The following is a 20,087-nucleotide window of genomic DNA, read 5'->3' on the forward strand; positions in this document are numbered from 1 at the left end:
TACATGATCTGGCATGTAAGTAACTTGTGGGGGAGATTTTTCAGCATATTAATCACAGTTAGACTACACTGTCATATGAGTGATTGGGTTTGGCCAAAGTGCAATGCTAACTATTTGTACAGTAAAGCATAAAAGCACAGCTGTTTCCTTCAGTTTGGAGACAGTTAAGCTTTCATTTATGTGTCACAACATCTCACTGTACCTGGATCTATTCTAGTAAAAAATGACTTTACACAGCTATCCATCATATTTCTATTATTTTTTGGTTGCATATTTTATGCATTCGTATGATAATCTACTTTTTATGTACGCTTTTTAACCGTCACCGTGCAAACAGGGCACACCTGAAAATGAGAGCCTGCTCCGTGTTTGTCCCCAGTGCTGTCTAAATAAAGGTTGAATGAGTGAATATCCTGTAGCTCCATATTCATTATTTCCAGTGAGAAATGCTTTGTGCCTCATCAGCATATTCCCCAGCTGGTTGCCCTCGGCGTGCCGTTGTCTTCGGGGGTTGTTGTGTGGAGGGAGCAGATATAGATGCATCGCTGCCGAGGCTCTGTAAATATTTGGAGCTGTTGTTGCTCCATTTGTTTTAAGCAGACAACTGCAGACTGTAGGGCAGGGGAGATAAGGAGGAGTGTACTGTAGATAGGGAAGTTATGGTGTGAGCATGTGGGGTTTTATTTTTTTTACCACCGAACATCACAAATGATTCAGTCGTGCTGCTGGAAATTTCTTATAGCTGATCAATATTTTTCATTTATTTTTTTCTATGTCTTCATAGCTCAGCAGGCGTCACAGGAGAACAAAAGAAGAAAAACTACTTTGACGATAAATCATTGAAGAATTTCATACAACAACAGTTGTTTGATGCCGAAACTTTATGAAGTCTGAGAACATAATTTGATGAGGGTTATCTGCCTGGCTTGAAGACGACACATTAAAAAAAAAAAAAAATGTAATGGAGTTTTAAAAAGGTGCAAGCGCTCACTCGGCAAAGGGAGGTTTTTCGAGGCCAAACTCATATCAGGGACTAAAAGTCAGGATATTTTGATTTTGACTATTATTCCAGTGAATATTGGTCTTAAACAGATAAAATGGACAAAAGCTCAACTCAAAAGGTCTCTCTGTAAGTGCCTAATGTGGAAATAAGCCACTGTTGTTTGCTGTATCAACTTTAAAGGTCACATATATCAGCAGGTTTAAGTGATTTGAGATTAGAATCATCTTGCGATTGGATCACTCCAGCCGAGACGCCCGTCAACATGTTGATGTTCCGGCCCGTCAGAACTTAGTAGTCATCATCATATTATTACTCAGTATTCAGGACTATACTCAGTACTCTCGGGTGGGGCCGTACCCATCATTGAACCTTTATTTTGATCTTAACTGCACAGCTGTAAACTATGGACAATCATGCGATTAATCACGATTAAATATTTGAATCGATAAAACTGTTCCCACTGTTTCTTAATCATAATTGAAGTGGATACATGGAAGGCATTCGACCTTACGATCTCCCATTGTTCATTGGAGGAATACTAAAGCACGAATAATCCAGTTTTACATTCTGAATTTATTTCAGATCTATAGACCGTTTAATGCCTCAGACATTTGTCTGCAGGGACTGAAACAGGACACATATCCACAAATCATCAGTCATTAGGAAAACACAGTGTTGGGTTCTGGCAACGTTTCTCTGCTCTTTAATTGTCTTTCTTTTCCTATTTCTGTCTTTTTCCATTGGTTTATCTCTACTGCTTCCAGCTTCAGTGCCTTGTCCTCCATTTGCATGTTTATCTAGCTACACTGTCAAACTTTTTATTTTTATTTTTTTTATCCTCCCCTCGAACAACCCATCATTTTACTCTCTGAGTCCTGATCTTCTTCTGGTTTCCCTGACTGTAATATGGCACATCTCCGTCTGTGATGGTGTTTCCCATCTTCCCCTTTCCCTCAACTGTTGTTCTTCTCAATTCTGTCTTTCCTGACATGAAGAGTCAAAAGGACAGATAGTGAAAGAGAGAGAGTGCAAAGAGAGGATTATGGCATACAGACCATGACTGTGAAAAATAGATGTGTGCAGAGAAAGAAGTATTAAAAAAAATCCCATCTTTCTCCTCGTCTAGCGTTGTCTCTGCTTCAGCAGAGATAGCGGGGATAAAAGCTGGATTCCTGGATCAGGGTTCACCTTAATATTGTCATCCCGGGGAGCTTAGAGGCCGAGCGGCCGTATCACAGTCTCAGTGATCACGGATGGTGGCTTTTAGCCAAACCTGAGACACAGACACATATGATCTATCCTACACAGGGGAGGAAAGTGGAGCGTGTCCGGTCTCATAGGAGCTGAATAAAGGCTGATAGAAAAACCAACAGTGGTCATAAAGAAAGAAGACACATTTTATTTTTGTATGCAAAGTTATGTGTATCTTAATATACATATATATTTCTTTTCTAAATGTTCTGTTTTGGTCTCTCAAGACTGCACTTTTGAAAAATTGCGAAAGTGTTTTTTTTTCCATCAGACCCTCTTTGTTCTTTGTATAACAGAAAATAATTCGTAACAAAGTTACAGGTGAGGAGATGTAATCTGCAATAAAATACTGTAATTGCTTTGCTGCAGTTTTAATATCACATTATCTTCTTTTCATGCAAATGCATCATCAAATAAACAAGCCCTGATAGGAAAACAGTAACTGGAACAAAGACACAGGAGGGTAGTTTATGGCCCTCTGCTCTTCAAACGGGACATTTCTGTCAGAGCCAGTACTGCACAACCATGTCCAATAGGCAATCTGAGGTAGGATGAGGCGGGATGTCACGCCCATTGTTAACAAAGTGACCAGAATGCATCCCCTTTGTTCACCTAGCATCCTCCCTCTCCATCCTCCAGTAGAAGAGGGAGTGCAGGAGCAGAACGAATGTGTTCGTGTAGTCTGCCTGATTCATTGATCCTTCATCTGACTGAGGTCTGTGCATGTTACAATCTATGGCCCCGACCATGCTCGGAAATATCAGTACCCTAACTGTGCTGTGCTGATAAATCCATAGCTCTGTCCGTGGTGCTGAAGTAGCAGATGAATTTGTTATTGTACCTTTTTACTCAGTCCAGCCGTTCTGTCAGTGTCATCTTGGATCTATAGTATTCTTTATCTTTAACTATGTACTATAAATACTCAATTATATAATGTATATGTGTTGTAGCCTCCTCCTGATTGTATATATGTTTATATACCATCAGTACTATGGTGAGGCTTGGGTAAAGTTTGAACTAAAGACGTATCTAAGGGCATTTTAGTGCCTTCTAATAAAAGCAGGATGGTCACAGCCTCACATCCTGGATGAGGCAGAGCCTTCCTGTGAGGATTTTGCATGTTTTCCTCATGCTTGCTCTGCTATCCCCCATCATCAAAAACATGTACGTCGGGTTAATTCTCCGGTCAGTGCCCTTGACCAAGGCACTGGCTTAAAACTAGACTAGGTTCCCGGGCGCCGCTCGATGGCCCACTGCTCCCCTCTGAATGGGTTAAATGCAGAGAATCAGTTTCACTAATTTGTACCTCGTATGATTGTATGTGATAAATAAAAATTATTATTATTCAGAGGTTGCGGTCTTTCGAGTAATTACAGCAGATGTTTCAATCGTCATTCAGCAGTTTGCTCAGTAACTTCCTTTCACCACGCTGTGTTTGCTAACAGTCACACATGCAGGCAAGCTCACTGGCTGAATCTCACTGGACTCGAGAGATGACATTTTCTCTTATTTTTCATTTCTCCAGCCTCCTACAGAACATCTGTTTTTGTCTTCTACTTTTGTGTTGGTGTCTTTACAGCAGCTCATTCAGTTCTACCTGACACATTACTGTATTTGCAGCATCACAAAAATGACTGCGGCCACCGTTCCTTCGCTTTTGTCAGCCTGTTGTGTCTCACCCTCACTCTCACAATCGGATTACAGCCGATGACACTCATTATGATGATAAAAAGACGGAACTATATGATGCTTGTGTTCCTACTGTACCATTACGAGGTGGCCTTCATTATGGCGCCAACAAAAACATGTTATTTGAAATTACATATCAGAGGTTGCAGTGGCGCAGGTAAAGTGCTTCACACGAATAGGATGTTAGTGTCGGCAGTGGATGGATGACTCCATGCATGTAGGCAGTATCTTATCATCTAGAGCAGCTTTACTACCACATCTACTCACTGCTAAGAACCCAGTGTCAGTAAATCTGTAAAATATCTATTCTCTTCTATGCTGCTGCCAAGGCTAAGAGAGCAGCAGCCATGAAATGTAAAGTGAGTTCAAACCTGCAGCCACTCCCCCTGTGCTTTTGTATGTAACTGATCAGAATTAAGAATAGATTAAGATTAGAATAAGTATTACAGAACTTGAATGAATTTCTTTTTCTTTATGGTTCTTGTATGGCAACATGTATGCATTAGACTACTGTGTGTGCCAGACGGAGAAGGCAGGGCGAGCCCGACCACTGTTGGCGGACTAATCATTCTTCCTGCCTCGCTCTTTGTGATTGCCAGCCCATCCCTGCACTGCAGCTAAATTGAATCAATTAAAATCTTTCTTGTAGATGGCTGCTGTTGCTTCCACAAGATTAGGCTTTAATCAAGAAACACACAAATAAATAAATAAGGCAGTGGGAAGGGAATAGAAAAGGAATGAACTCAATTAAAAAAGTCAGCCGAGGGACGTGCCTGTCGGTGGGTGTCGGCGAGGGCGTGCGGATGCAAATGTACTGTAGTTGTTTGTGGGGGAGTCAGTGTGAAGTGTGAAGTGGTGCGTATTTGCGAGGTTTCAGTGGTGAATCATGTGTGAAGCACGTGTGTGAGAGGCTTCATGTGAGCGATGACATCATGATAGAATACATTACAATACATTAACAAAGCTTTTTATATCTGCATTTGTGTGTGTGTGTGTGTGTGTGTGTGTGTGTGTGTGAAACTCCTACATTACCCATCACTTTTACAGTAAGCACTATTCAGAGAAGTCTGTATGCCATCACAGTATGAATCCATTATAAAACAATGTATGCATTATGGTTACTATAATCACAATCTCAGGCGCTGTCATATATCCAGTAAATGCATCTCATAACAGTCATATTAATTCATATCATTGTGTTTTATGCAATCAAAGAAATTGGAGATTTTCTGCTGCTATTGTCATGAACAGTCTGTGTAGAATGGGTGGAGCATACATTCATGATGACTCACTAAACATTACAGTATATATGAATCTTTCACACACAGTCGGTTGGACTGTTCCTGTGGTACAGGAATTATATTGGCTTTTCCTTAACAAGTCTTATAGTCGACAGCCAAGCTAGCAGCTCCGTGCAAGACTTGGACACAGTAGTGCTTTCAGCTAAAAGCTAATGCTCGCATGCTAATATAAATTGTAAACATGCAGTGCTAACCTATTTAATGTCACAGTGATACATTTGTTAATTAGCACTAAACAAAGTACTTAGGCTGATGGGAATGCCAATAAAGGAAAGACAAAAAGGGTGTCCTCCCCCTTTACTGCAGGTCTTCCTAATGAAATGTTTCACTGACATTAGCTTAAAGCTAGGGTTGGTAAGACTTTCAGTCTGAAAAAAGCTACCTAGTGCTACACTTACTCCTTAGGTGTGTGCTGTATGCTAACTGGGTTAGCTTGGCTCTGTGGCTGGTTGCTTTGTGATGACATTAGCCACTGAACAAGGCTGTCGCTGCCACAGCCGCTCTGTTCTTCAGCTTAGTGGTGTTTGCTTTGTGCTACTTAGTGAGCAGCTAATCGACGGTCTGTCATCACCGCTGCCGCTCACTTGTTCTTTGACTCAGGGGCTGTGTGCTTGGTGCTACTGAGTTAGCTAGCTGCTGAACAACAGGCTCAGGGCTGTGTATTGTGAGCACAGTTCAAACAAATCCAGCCACCTCATTATGTAAGAAAACATCTGACATTATCAGAATGAACGTACTCCCTCTCTGCAGGCGAGTGTGTGCAGGCGGGCAGGTACAGTGCACAGGTAGACGGACAGGTAGCCTATCCAATGTCTTCATGTGAGCCAAGCTCGCTTTCTTTCATGTGTCAGAGCATTTGATGTATTGATTGCTGTGGAGATGTTAAGAGACTTCTGGATAAAACTTTAAGAGTGAACAGAAGAACTGCAAAGTAGAAGTGATTGGAATTAATTAGTGTGTCAAAACGGTATTTCTTTTCAAAAGGAAAACTCTTAGCAGCAGATTTAGGAGAATGACTTAACTCTGTTGTTGGGATTAGTGCGCTTAAAATACAATTACACTATCTCTGTGTTTTTAATTGGCTTTTATAATTCAAACCAAGGAATTTACAGTATATAATACTATGTATCACCTTAAAGACAAAAAACATGCAGAACTTATTCACAGATAAGTGATGACATCATTCCTTTCTGCATCTTATTACAGGAGCAAGTAGCTCCTCAGAGGCATTACTCTGAGTGTCTCTATACATGCGGCCCTGAACGCATCCCTGTGGAAATGAACTGCAGTGTTGACTGACACTGCGTAATGAGCACTCCATTTAGTCACAGAGTGGGACAGCGGTGAGAATGAGAAACGTAAAAGAGGACAGGGAGGGAAGTATGTGAGCGAGGGGGTTCATGTGGGTGGGATCGGTGGGTGTGGGGAGACTCCCCGGACGCCTGCGGCAGGTAATGGAGCTTTTAGTATGGAAATCAGAGGGAGAGGGAGGTGGTGATGGCGGGGGAGTGGTGGGTGGGGGGGTAGCTGGACATGAAATTGCTCTAAAAGACCAGAGCTCTCCTGTGGGTATACTTTAGGTGCCTGTTCTTGTCAGAACATTCATGCCTCGCGAGCACTGGATCTTTATGCAGCCGCATTGACCAGGAGTACCTGAGAGGTTTAATTGGACAAGCGAAGAAGATGGAGTACAGGAGTGTAGATGGAGGTGGGACTGGATTCACGCTGGTATGGAGAGGGAGTGGTAGGAGTGATTATATGCCTCCTGGTGAGGACTCAAGCATAGATGTGTATGCAGTACTTGCTAATGTATCACAGTATATCAAATTAAGGACCATATATTTAAAGCATTAATGAATGTTTGCATTTGTATTCATTGCTGTGTTATTATGTTGCTGTTTCCTAGTTATTACAACTTTATTCAAAAGAAAAAAACAAAGAAGAAAAGTCAAATAATAACTCAAACATCTGTCCCACTCTGACCTGCTGCATCTGCTGTGCTCCATGTTATGCAAACTGCAAAAAAAACACATGACTTTGCAATTTAATTTAGTTGAAATCTTCTCTATAACTCTTCAGAGCAGCACACACTTTATTATATTAACACCCATAACAGGCCCATCACTTATAATAATGGGAATTTATATTGCATTTAAGGAGATTTGTTGAGAAATCGGTTATTATTACAATTTTTCCACCTTTATCACGTCATAAAAGACCTTTGGTCAAAACTGGATTTCAGTTGTAAAGTGTACATAACGGTTTATGCAGGGCGATAAAGTACATCATGAAGCATTATGTCTTTCTGTAAGCTGATCCATCAGACATTAGTGGTGGATTGTAATTCTTAAACGGCCTTTTAATTCAGTTAAAGATGTGATACAGTGGTTAAATGTTAGTTAGTCTGAAACTGATCGAGTGAAGAATCTCATTTGTTTTTTTGTCCCCAAAAATAAAAATCAAACATCCAATTTGTTTGAACCAGCTGAAAAGGATTTTGAAAGTTGGTTTTCTAGAGTAAAATGTTTTATTTTTTTCATATTTCTTTGCTATGAGAAACAAAACACTGGCACATGACTCGTCATCGCCGTCATCCTACTGTAAGCTCTATTTGCGGATGGATCATAGATTTAGATATGTTTCTCTCCACCAAAATGAGTGTGTCTGTGTTATATTTAGCGGATCCACACTTTAAGTGGCTCTACAGGGTAATAACTCTTGCTTTATTGCAGCAAATTATTAAACAGCCGGGCTTGTTGGTTTTTCCTCGTACAACGGAGAAATGTGCCTCGTTATCTACTGGTGGTGCTGCTCGGGTGGTCCAAAAGTAGATTGTTGTTTATTTTATTTTAATCAAGGAGATCAAAAAGAAAATGAGCGGGAAAAAAAAAAAAATGCTTGTGTCCCTAGTGGTCTGCAGTTTGCATTTTATTACAGATAATTAACCGCAAAGCTATGAATGAATGCAAAATGTAAAAAAATTAAAGAAGTATTTCTTTGAATAGATCTTGGATGTTGGTGTTAACTGTTCCTCTCTGATTGTCCTTCTTCTATCCAAGTTGACCATGTGATTAAATTCTGTAACTCAGAGTACTGCTACTGATAATTACATAGTAACAGATTACTTTCAGGGTAACATAATTACAGAGAAAACATTATGTCCAGTGACTCGTGTCAATCTTCACATCGTGTCGTTGTTACTGAGGTTGAACGTGAACACCAGAGCTGTTATTTAATGTATTCATAGTCTGAGGACTGGCTTGTTATATCTGCTCTTTTGTATCTTACTTGTGTACTTTGCCTAAAAATCAATACCTTATTTGCTTTGAACTTGTATATTTGAACATTAACTCATGTAGGGCCTCTTGCTGAACACAGACATACGTTTCCTGTTTCCTCAAAGAAACCCTGCAGCAATATTTTCATTATAACAGTGTTTGGTTTACGCCGTTACAGCTCCTCTTGCTTTCAGTGATGAAAACACTCCATGTATATCATGTCAGGAAACAAAAAAGCCTTCATGAACACCTCTTTCTATTAAAAGTCATATTTTATTTAGAGCTTTTTTATGTCAGTTGTTAGAGGATGAAGTAATATTATCTGTTGAAGACACTTATAACAATACAGAGAAGGATAACACTGACGTCTCCTCTGTTCTTTGTCCTCTCGTGCAGGGTTCCTGAGCACAGGTGACCAGGCAGCCAAAGGGAATTACGGTTTGCTGGACCAGATCCAGGCTCTGCGTTGGACCAGTGAGAACATTGCAGCCTTCGGCGGCGACCCGTTACGTATCACTGTGTTTGGCTCGGGCGCCGGTGCCTCCTGTGTTAACCTGCTCACGCTGTCTCACTACTCGGAGGGCAACCGCTGGAGCAACTCCACCAAAGGTACAAAACACCAGGGAATTCATGTGGGATCTTCATGTATATTTAACCGTGCATGTGCGCCTCAGTAGTGCGTGACCATGTGAGTGATGGTGCAGGGGGAAACTCAAGACAGTTCACAGTTCAGCTTTGCAGATGCTTTTGGCTGCATGTGCATTGAATGGAACATTTTGTTCTCATGTAGGAGCAGCTTTCCTGACTACAAACACACCATTTAACTGTGATAATGAGACGCAACCTGAGTTCAAATAATCTTGTTTTCACCTGCCCAAACAAATTAAGAGGAATCACAACAGAGAATCCTCAGTGTGAATGCACCCTGACTAATTTGAAGGCGTTTGGATCAGTTATGATATCGCTGCTTTGAAGGCAGGTAGACTCATAGCATACATACATGATAAACACCAACCCACTGTAGATGTAAAGCATCGCCTGGAGGAAGGTTTGCTCAGTCGGCTGTCGTTTTTTTCACCCAGAAATAGAAATACAAAGACTTTCCATCCTAACATGACTTTGTGTGACAGCTAGTAGCGTGAGGTCAGATGCATTGGGAGAAACAAAAAGGGTGCGTCTAAGTGTAGACTTCAGTTTTACATTTGAAAGTCAGTAAGGAAAAAAAAAAGCTGGAAACAGAATTGCAGAAACATGAACAGCTTTCACTGTGATCAGACGGAGCAAAGGATGAAAAATAAAGATTAAAATATGCTAACACTTACCGATTCCGTTTCATGCACAGAATCAGCTAACACATTCAGTGAAGGAATGAAAGAGATTCAGATTTTCATGAGACAGAACAGACGGAAAGTCTTTCAGGCTGCTGTTGTTTTTTTAATTTTCAACTTAACGCATTAAAAAAACCAAAACCAACAATCTGAACTTTCTTCCCCTAACCTGTCCGTGACACCAAAGACCCAAGTTCATTGGGTCACACTGGTGATGTTAATCTGTAAAGATGATACACAAAAAAGTTGTGTTCTTTACTTAAGACTAAGTAATGTCCCAAAGCAGCTGGCCAATGTTGTTTATAACAAACATCACTCAAACAAGAGGAACTGCATTAGTGAGGGACTATTTTTAGACACGGACGAATATGAAATTGGTGTTTCAGCAGCGAAGTATCTAGTATTTACAGAAGACTCTTAATGGACCACTGTGACCTGTAAGGTGAAGGTCTCATGACCGACGGGGGTAACGCAGTGAGCACTAGCTGGCATGTGTTCTGCCGGTAACCACTGTTGATTAGATAAGATAATCTTTTATTGATCCCCCGGCAGCACAAGTGCAGATAAAAAGAGAAACTTAAGGAGAATAAATAACTAAATGTGTGTGTGAAAAAAAAAAGGAAAATACAGAAGAAAATAGAAACTATACACAAATAATTAGACTCGAAGTACAAAATTATAGGCAGTAGTGGTAAACATACTGTGCCTACAATGAGTGATGTACTTGAACAAGGTTGTGTTGTATGACATACTATTGCATTTTTATCTGTAGACGAGGCTGACTGTGGGCTTGAAAATCTTTTTTTTTTAGTTTTTATAAAGAAACCTGTCACAATGGACACATTTCAGTACAAACTGTTGTCAATAATTATTGTGTTGTCTTTTTGGCCAGGGTGTTCTTCATTATCTGAGATTTCTTTGTAAGATAATATATTGATATAACATTATCAACAGAATGTGAAGAAACAACAGTGTTGACTTCATGTCAAAAAAAGCTTTATGTCTGCTGAAGCTAGTGTGCTAACCACCTAGCTCTGGTCCATCCTGTCTCATGTACTACAAGAGGCAATAGCCTAATAGCCCTCGTAGTTTCAGCTGGGAGATATATGTCATTGGGCAGTTTGTTGTGTTTCACACTTAGCTTAATATATGAACAAAATAAACTCTCAGAAGAAACATTCTTACTCCATTTATTCTTACCAAACAGAAAAACACGACTGTTTGAATCAAAGTTTCTCTCTTTTCCTGAACTGAGACGAGACATAAACTAAATAAAACCAAAACAGTCTTGGTTTGTCTTCCCACAATCACCTGCTGCTCATCTCTGACTCCCTGTCGCTCCTCTGCCGAGTCCTGTCTCTACCCCCCTGCCACGTCTCCAAACTGAGCTCCATCGGTATCAGAGGCTGTGTTCAGTCCCAATCTGGTGTCGAGCTGTGTTCACTCTCGGGCCTGCCAAACCCAATTGAGCTGGTCCTTGTCGCCTGTGGTCCCCCCCCCCATGTGATCCCGTCCAGGAAAACTCCAGGGCCACTGGCTACACGGCTAACTGAGCCATGAGCTAATTAGCTAATGGTAGCTAGCTATAGACAACTGCTAGCAAACAGCAGCAGTCTTCAGTTACTGTGGTGGTATGGTGCGTCCTATATTTTTGGAGCCTTTGATGGCTTTAATGAGTTTACAGGAAAACTTTGGGTAAATAAAAGTGAAAGAACAAAGAAATTCAACCAAGTTTAACAACAGGATTAACAAGCTTTACTGCGATGTGTTGTGAGCCTACAAGCTAGTCAGGTTAGCCTAATTAAGCCGTTGGCTGTCCATCTGTCACGTGACCCACGCCCTGTGGCTTGTGCAGAGGTGTTGCTTATCGTGATCAATGTTTATAATATAGAATATCACCAGCCTCACCTTCAACCAAGCAGACCTTTCAGAAACAGATGATCGGTGTGATTGTTAACATTTATATATTTTATCAAGGTAAGACAAATGTTTCTTGCACCTTGCCTTTAGAGAAAGTTAATTTTACCCCTTAAACTTCGCCTCACTCACCTCAATCTCCTGCCTGAGTCTCATTTAATTTCCTGTTGCAGCTGTCAGCTTATTGTAATTTGGTTCTTTCTTTCCTCTTCGCTCCATCTCCTGCTTTCGTATCCAGGCCTGTTCCAGAGGGCCATCGCCCAGAGCGGCACAGCTCTGTCCAGCTGGGCCGTCAGTTTTCAGCCAGCCAAGTACGCCCGGATGTTGGCCCGGAAGGTGGGCTGTAACCTCGAAGACACGGTGGAGCTTGTCGTGTGCCTTCAGAGAAAACATTACAAGGAGCTGGTGGATCAAGACATTCAGCCAGCCCGCTACCACATCGCCTTTGGGCCCGTTATTGATGGAGACGTTATACCCGACGACCCTCAGATTCTCATGGAGCAAGGTATGAGTTAACTGTGCTTAACAGCCAGCGGTTTCCAACAGTGTTCTTACCCTAAGTTTGTTCTTTTTAATAACCATCTGCACCATCTTGTTCAAGGTGAGTTCCTCAACTACGACATCATGCTGGGAGTTAACCAGGGCGAGGGCCTGAAGTTCGTGGAGCTTATCGTGGACAATGAAAATGGCGTTCAGGCCAACGACTTTGACTACGCCGTGTCCAGCTTTGTGGATGACCTCTATGGCTACCCAGAGGGCAAAGACATCCTCCGGGAGACCATCAAGTTCATGTACACAGACTGGGCCGACAGGCACAACCCGGAGACCCGCAGGAAGACTCTGTTGGCCCTTTTCACCGATCACCAGTGGGTGGCACCGGCTGTCGCCACAGCCGACCTGCACTCCAGCTTCGGGTCTCCAACTTACTTCTATGCCTTCTACCACCACTGTCAGACAGAACAGGTGGGTCTATGGATGTCTGGCCAAAGATTTAAGTTGCTAATTGGAAATGATTAAAGTTTCTAATTGACAATCTATGCTGTGTTTTATAGCAGTTATACTGTATCAACTCTGAAGGTGCTGTCAAGGAGTCTGGTTTCAGATCTCATAATCACCGTCCACATGTCTGTTTTTGGTGATTCAGATATCACAAACAGAAGCTGGCTAACATGAACACAATATGTGACTGAATGAAGGGAGTCACAAACAGCCATGATAGTACAACTGTGCAAACATTAGCTAAGAACATGCACAGATGTGTGTGTGTGTGTGTGTGTGTGTGTGTTTATATTGTGTCTGCTATGAGTCTGCACTGATCTCAGAACTCCATGTCGTCTCTTTACATTCCTGAAGTCAGGTTATTTTCAACTTGCCACAGTTTGCACCTCCTACAGCTGATTAGCATGTCTGCACATCCATTTGCATCTTTTATTGACCTAGCGTGCAACTGCATCACCTCTGAAATGAAAAGTTTCTTCAGCTACAACACACCTTGAGGCTTGAAATGTACAGAATCATTGTACGCAGTTTAGTTTCCTGTAAGAACTGGAACCCAACAAGAAGTTTGACACTAAACAGCAATTTTGTGTCCTCAACACAAAGATTGAGATGAGACTTCTTTACATCAGAAATCTGCGAAATGTAAATGCTCTGTGAAATGAAGGCAGATTGCTTAATTGTAAAAAAGAGACAGTACTATGTTGTGCCACAAATCAAGGTCTGATTTCCAATTACATCACTGTAATTGACTTACTAGTTTGCAGTCGAAGAAGAGACTCTAGTTTTGTTTTCCTCACGTCTTCTAGTTTTACTTGTACAGCTACTTTCTGCATATTTAGGTTCATATATATATATACATATACACCCACAACTGCTATGACTAATTATGCAGTCCTGAAATATTTGAGGAGTTGTAATTAAATCCGCACATTATATTTTGGCATATTTTTCATTCAGCAGACGGCGCTGAATAAAATGCTGCTGCATTTTAGTTTAACATTCAGCCCAAAGCCTCGCCTGTTCCATCCCTCTATTTCTCATGTTGTCTCTCTCTGTAATACACTGAATAATGGGCCTGATATGGTAGGCAAAATAATATTAAAAACTTATCTCATTTCCCCTTTTCCCTCCCAAAAATTGTTGTTTCCCAGCTTCTTTGATGTGTCTGTGTGTGTTGCAATACCCATTGTGTGTCAGCAGCAAAAAATAATCCCTTTCATTCTGCTGTATCTGTCACATAAATGTAATAATAACGATCTGATTCGATTCATCTGCTGCTCATTAGGTACCACCATGGGCAGACGCAGCGCATGGAGATGAGATCCCTTATGTGTTCGGCCTACCGATGATTGGACCGACGGAGCTCTTTCCCTGCAACTTCTCCAAGAACGATGTGATGCTCAGTGCCGTGGTCATGACCTACTGGACCAACTTTGCTAAGACAGGGTATGATGACGCTGCAAACTTGGCTCCTTAGGGCCAACACAGATCACATTGTATATGCTAGGACAGTACGATCACTGAACGAGCCTGTCAACTAGCTTCAAATATTATTAGCTGCTTTGAGAGTGTTAATTTATCCATTAAGAGCACCACTTGGAAAAAGCTTCAATTCAAACTGCACCCATGTGCTAGCTAGAAGCTATTCAAATGAAGTACTTTAATTGTGCTGTCAGTCATTTCATATCATTATTGGTGTCTGCAATAGTTACATCCAAGTGTTGTCAGTGATCTCATAGGAAATAGGAGATTAAAGGAAAAGGTTGAAAATAGCTTGTTACAATAAAGCTGATGTCCTCCAATATGGCTGCCAGAGAGTAAATTATGTCACTTAAAAGATATAAGTGGCTGTGTCAGATTCTTTGTTTGTCTATGCTCAAATTTGGGGGCTCTTAAAGGAAAATTTCACCCAAAAATGATAAATCAGTCATTATCTTCTCACCCCCATGCTGATGGAAAGTCAAGTGAAGTTGTGTAGTCCACGAAACATTTCTGGAGCTTCACAGCAAAACAGTGTTGCAGCATTAAAAAAAACAAACATCCAAAAACAACATGAAATGGCTTCATACAGCTTGTCCTGCGTAATCCACGTCTGTGGAAGCCCTGAAATCCCAAATTGTAATTAAATAATGTAAACGAGCACTTTTAACACAATACTTCCTGCAAGCTTTAAACATTGATCACATTTATTTTCAATTTTTGCAAAAACCTGCAGAGAACATATTGAAAATATCGATACCGACCAAATGAGACTCTCTGAAATGTGACGATCGATGATGTAATTCTTATTAAAAAGCATGTAAGTGTTTTATTCATGAAATCATTTTTCCAGTCATTTTCTATGGAGCAACCTGATAAAGTAGTCCTGTAAACGGTCAGCCAGGGGGTTATTTAAACATTTTTTGGAGACATTTGTTCGGCAGTCACTCTCACAGGGACTGATCAACATGCAATTACCATTACAAGCCCATGAACTAATTGATAATTACATTGTAATTGTGTTTCCTCAATATTAACCCACATTTGATGACCAGGAGTGGTGAATTGTGCTTTCGTGCTTTATGGACTGTGCAGTATAATTGGTATTCTACGCAGACACCCTCTACATATCTTCAAATACATTCTTAATTAATGGTCGTAGCCTGAAGAGTGACATTCTCGATGGGACAAAATTAAAAGACTTTCTTCCCCCCTGTCTGTCTCACGTTGCCTTTCAGCATATAGTCATGGCGGTAATTGTTTTTCGAGAGCGTAATGGGGGGACATTGGCTTTTTCTGTGCACTGCCCAGTAGCCCTGAGGGGAACAGAAAGGCACTAATGATCTACATATATAACCCCAAATTGACGTGGAATGCCGGGTACCTGGGAGATTTATGCCACCAATTTGAATGGTTAAGCGTGTTCCTGATGAGGTCTGGCTGGCTCCATATGCCGCTCTCAGACAATGGGGCGCTCAGTGGGTCTGAATGGGCCTCCATAGCTCACATGGCTGGCTCTGTACTGCTCAGATTAAGTGTAAGTGGGTCTGTTTAGCACAGGATCCCATGCTGAATTTCCTCTGTAAGCTTCTCTGTATACCGACTATAAGAGGGGAGTTCATTTTGGGATTGCTGACCTGCATTTACAGCGTAGTTCATTCCTGTGTTATTATGGCCCCCGATTACAATGTTTACCTAAAGTAGATGGTACATCAGATTAAAATTGCAGCTGTTGTTTAGTTTATAGCAGCTACTGAAGCATTAGCTCTATGGAAATGATCAGCACGGTTGAACTTTACCCAAACATTCCTTCTACGTATACATTTTATATAAATTGGTTCACTCCCAACAAGACAGCCATAGTTTAAAAACTGTATTTGAATAAAACTCAAATTAAAGAAACTTCTGGGGTTATGAGCAATCTTGAGAACTCTTCATTCAATCAGAAGCTTTAGGAAAACCAATCGTCTGTGAGCAGGAATACCCCTTTTGACCTTTTTTTGATTTTATCAGGTGTGATATCTCAACTGTTGATTAATGTTTGATGAACCTAGAGGCTGCATCTCACGACTGTGTTCCAGTATTTTCATAATTACACTGATTAGCCTGAGGGAGATGCTACACTTAAGTCAAAATGAAAATGTTAATAAACAGTCTCTAAAGGTCCACTCCACTTTTATTTTAGCTTTACTTCTTCCTGTCCCCTAGAGTAGATATAACTATGTCTGATTGGCCAGGAAAGGGCTGCATCACGCATGGGAGTTGACCCGTCTTCTGTTGCATTGTTTCAAACATGCTCGTGTACTGTGCTGCCATAAAACCATGAGCCAGATCTCACCTCTCTGTGAATTCTTTCATTTGAAACTCTTTCCTTCTTTGCTCTTTTTGTCAGGGACCCAAACCAGCCTGTCCCCCAGGACACCAAGTTCATCCACACCAAGCCCAATCGCTTTGAGGAAGTAGCATGGACACGCTACAACCAGAAAGACCAGCTCTACCTGCACATTGGTCTGAAGCCCCGGGTCAAAGAGCATTACCGTGCCAACAAGGTACAGTCAGACATTACTGAATTCACTCTCTGTTTTACACTCTCAGGACTGAGTGGAATACACAGATGGAAATATCGTCTCATCTGTGTTTGGGGTTTTCAGTTATCACTAAGATGGCTTACTTTCAATGGGAATAGATTACAGTGGTAACCTACTGTATAGTGTACAACTAAACACATCGTTATACCTGAACAACTGAACAGCACATACGTAATGTAACTTATACATGTAATATAATACATATATGAAATGTAAACAGCAACCCCCGATCTCTTCCGTATGCAGACTTGTCTACTTGACTACTTCTACTACTTCGCCTGACTTCCTTCTTTGCTGCCGTAATAATTAAAACAGCCACTAGAGATCGCCACCTAACAAGAAACATCGACATAGGTCGTAATAAGCTGCTTCACAGTCGACCTATGATCGTTTTCTGATGAGGACGGGCTGTAACTCACCTGCTCACGAGCAGCAAAAATTTACGAACACTTTTGCACTTAATGTTGCCATTGCAACAGCCATTTCGCACGGATTTCACCTTTACTCATGTTAAATACTAATAATGATCCATTGGTGTTACATGTGAGGGGCTTGGACTGCATGATACGTTCATGTGTGTGGGCTCATGGCTGGATTGGAAAACCCAGAGTTATGTGAGCTGACCAATAACTTTGGGATAGCAGTCATAGAGGATCACCAATGTAAGGCTCTGTGAAGTAAGGTAACCCAAAGAGAGGCAGGTTTTGGCTGCATTTTGTTTGCATTATCCTCCAGTAAAAACTCCTGTAAGGATGACAGTCTTGCCCTTTGTTAATCTGAAAAGTAGAGTTGTGGATTTTGGACTAATGAAGTGAAATTTGTCTACAGAATGTCGCCTAACTTTACTTCATCAAAATCAAAGCTTCTGAATTATTAATATTAATTTGCAATATTAGCACTCAAGTTGTCAAAACGACAGATGTGTGACTCATCCTAATGTAATGACTGACTTTGGTATGCTCTTACTGCAGACAGTTCTGATATTCCTTCATTTCCTCTAACACTTAATATTTTCTCTCCTCAGGTCAACTTGTGGTTGGAGCTGGTTCCTCATCTGCACAGCCTCAACGAGGTCACCCAGCTCATCCCCACCACCACCAAGGTTGGTACTAAATCATCTATACCTCACCCTGCTTCTAAAAATTAACTACCTGAGTCGTTCCCTCCACAGCAAAGGTTTTGGAATAAACCCAAGCAACTTCAAAAAGGAATTTAAAAATGTAATATTCAGTTTGTTTGTTGACCCGACTTTTGTCTAATCCTGCCTTCAAGTGCCTCTTGTGTACTTTAGTGGGTAGATATGATGTGACTTGTTGCATATTAAAGTGCTATACTTACAAATTGTTTCTTTCAGTCAGACAGAACTGTAGTTTCATGAGGAGGAGGAGGAAATTCACACATCATGAGCCATCAGATTTACTGTCCGTTGTCATACTCCATTATCTAGTGATGCAGGTGCCATGATTTAAGAACTAGTGGATAATAATTTAAGAAGATAGTTTGTGATCTGCAGTGAATTTTAGGGCCCATAAAGGTCAATGGTCAGCCTTTGGTGATCATGTCTTGCCCTAGTTTTATGCGGTGTGTCCCTTACCGTAGGCAATTATCGACCCTTGTTGGCAGCATTTCGGCCAACTCTGGAGTTGGAATTGGCAGAAGAGCCTGTCAGTGAGAGAAATCACTCTGATTGGCTGTTCGGTTAAATGAATCAGTGCTTGAGAAGAGAACTGGAAAAAGTAATGGAAAGCCGCTTTAGCCTGTTGTTGTATGATTTCACCAATATGGTGCGGTTTCTTCTTATGTTTCACCTCAGGCATCGTCACTGCCATGTGCAACTTTTTAGTTGACATATTCTTGATTAAATGTGGCTATATTAGTGAGAGAGGTGTCAAAATGGTGCTCTATCATCAACCAGTTTGTATATCCACGGTCGTGAGTCTTCCAGATTCTCTTTTTGAATGATGGCCATAGACTACCGCCACATGGTGGTGACAGCTAGTCAGCCATCAGCTGTCATCTTTACTGTGTGTTCAAATGCAGCTTTTTGGCTGTCTTAATGTATTTAGGTTCACATTAGTCCAGTTTTCCACACTGACAATGACCCGGGAGTAAGAGTAGACATTTTTGTTCTACAGGCTGGGAATCTGATTAAAAAGTTCAGATCGTGTCGGCACTGGGCAGATTATTCTCTCTCAGACAATATAACCTTTGAACATATAGTAGTTTAAACTCTTCTAAATACTGAATTTTGTTCTCGCTGTCTTCAGATTCCTTCACCAGAGGCTACTAACCGCACCCCAAAGAACAAGGTTCAGTCGACCAAGCGACCTAACCCGACTCCGTTCCCCACTGAGACCCAGGACAGCCACAACCAGCCACACCTGGTGGACCAGCGTGACTACTCCACTGAGCTGTCGGTGACCATCGCTGTAGGAGCCTCTCTGCTATTCCTCAACATTCTGGCCTTCGCTGCACTTTACTACAAGAAGGACAAGCGAAGGCATGATGTCCACAGGCGCTGCAGCCCCCAGCGGAACGCCGCCAACGACCTGGCTCACACTCAGGAGGAGGAGATCATGTCCCTGCAGATGAAGCAGCACTCGGACCTGGACCGGGACTGCAGGGGTGTCGGCGACTCCCTGCACCCGCACGACATGGTGCTGAGGACTGCCTGCCCGCCGGACTACACTCTGGCCATGAGGCGATCGCCGGACGACATCCCGCTCATGACGCCAAACACCATAACCATGATCCCCAGCACCATGGGGGGGCTCACCTCGCTCCACTCTTTCAACACCTTTCCCAGCAGCGGGCAGAATAACACCCTGCCTCACCCGCATCCACACTCACACTCCACCACCCGGGTATAGCCCTGTGTACGCACCCACGCAGGCAGGACTCTGATGGTTGAGGCAAAATCAAACGCCACTGCTGCAGCAGAGACAACATGCTGACAAACACAGATATGTCAGGAGCTGAAACGCCAGCCTGGAGTTGCCAGACACCCATGGAATTACGCTGGGATTGTACGACACCCTGTTAATACCTGAGGGAATATAGTCAAGGGATTTCTGGGGGTTTGGACCAGAGGGGAAAAAAAAAAAAAGTCTAATTATGTTTTTTGTAGAAAAATTAAAGACAAGAAGAAAAAGTACAAATACGGAGCTGAAGAAAAACACCCTTACAAGCTAAAACATGAAGGCGGATGTTTTTTTTATTATTATTTTTGTTCTGATATTGCAGAAAAACAAGGT

At 41.7% G+C, this 20,087-nt stretch overlaps 1 protein-coding gene across 4 annotated transcripts in view; it reads left to right on the forward strand.

Annotated features, from left to right (window-relative positions):
• Window positions 1–19,771, forward strand: part of nlgn1 (neuroligin 1) — a 429,936-nt gene extending 410,165 nt beyond the window's left edge. For all 4 annotated transcript variants that reach the window (XM_084355353.1, XM_084355352.1, XM_084355354.1 and 1 more), the window contains 7 exons: window positions 8,919–9,131; window positions 12,006–12,272; window positions 12,369–12,730; window positions 14,052–14,212; window positions 16,638–16,794; window positions 17,858–17,935; window positions 19,101–19,771. In XM_084355353.1, coding sequence (XP_084211479.1) covers window positions 8,919–9,131; window positions 12,006–12,272; window positions 12,369–12,730; window positions 14,052–14,212; window positions 16,638–16,794; window positions 17,858–17,935; window positions 19,101–19,703 — 1,841 coding nt within the window. In that variant the 3' untranslated portion in view covers window positions 19,704–19,771. The remainder of the gene's footprint in view (window positions 1–8,918; window positions 9,132–12,005; window positions 12,273–12,368; window positions 12,731–14,051; window positions 14,213–16,637; window positions 16,795–17,857; window positions 17,936–19,100) is intronic.
• The last annotated feature ends 316 nt before the right edge of the window (window positions 19,772–20,087 follow it).

This window comes from Pagrus pagrus, assembly GCF_965226575.1.
Source record: "Pagrus pagrus genome assembly, chromosome: 6".
Lineage (NCBI taxonomy): Eukaryota > Metazoa > Chordata > Actinopteri > Spariformes > Sparidae > Pagrus > Pagrus pagrus.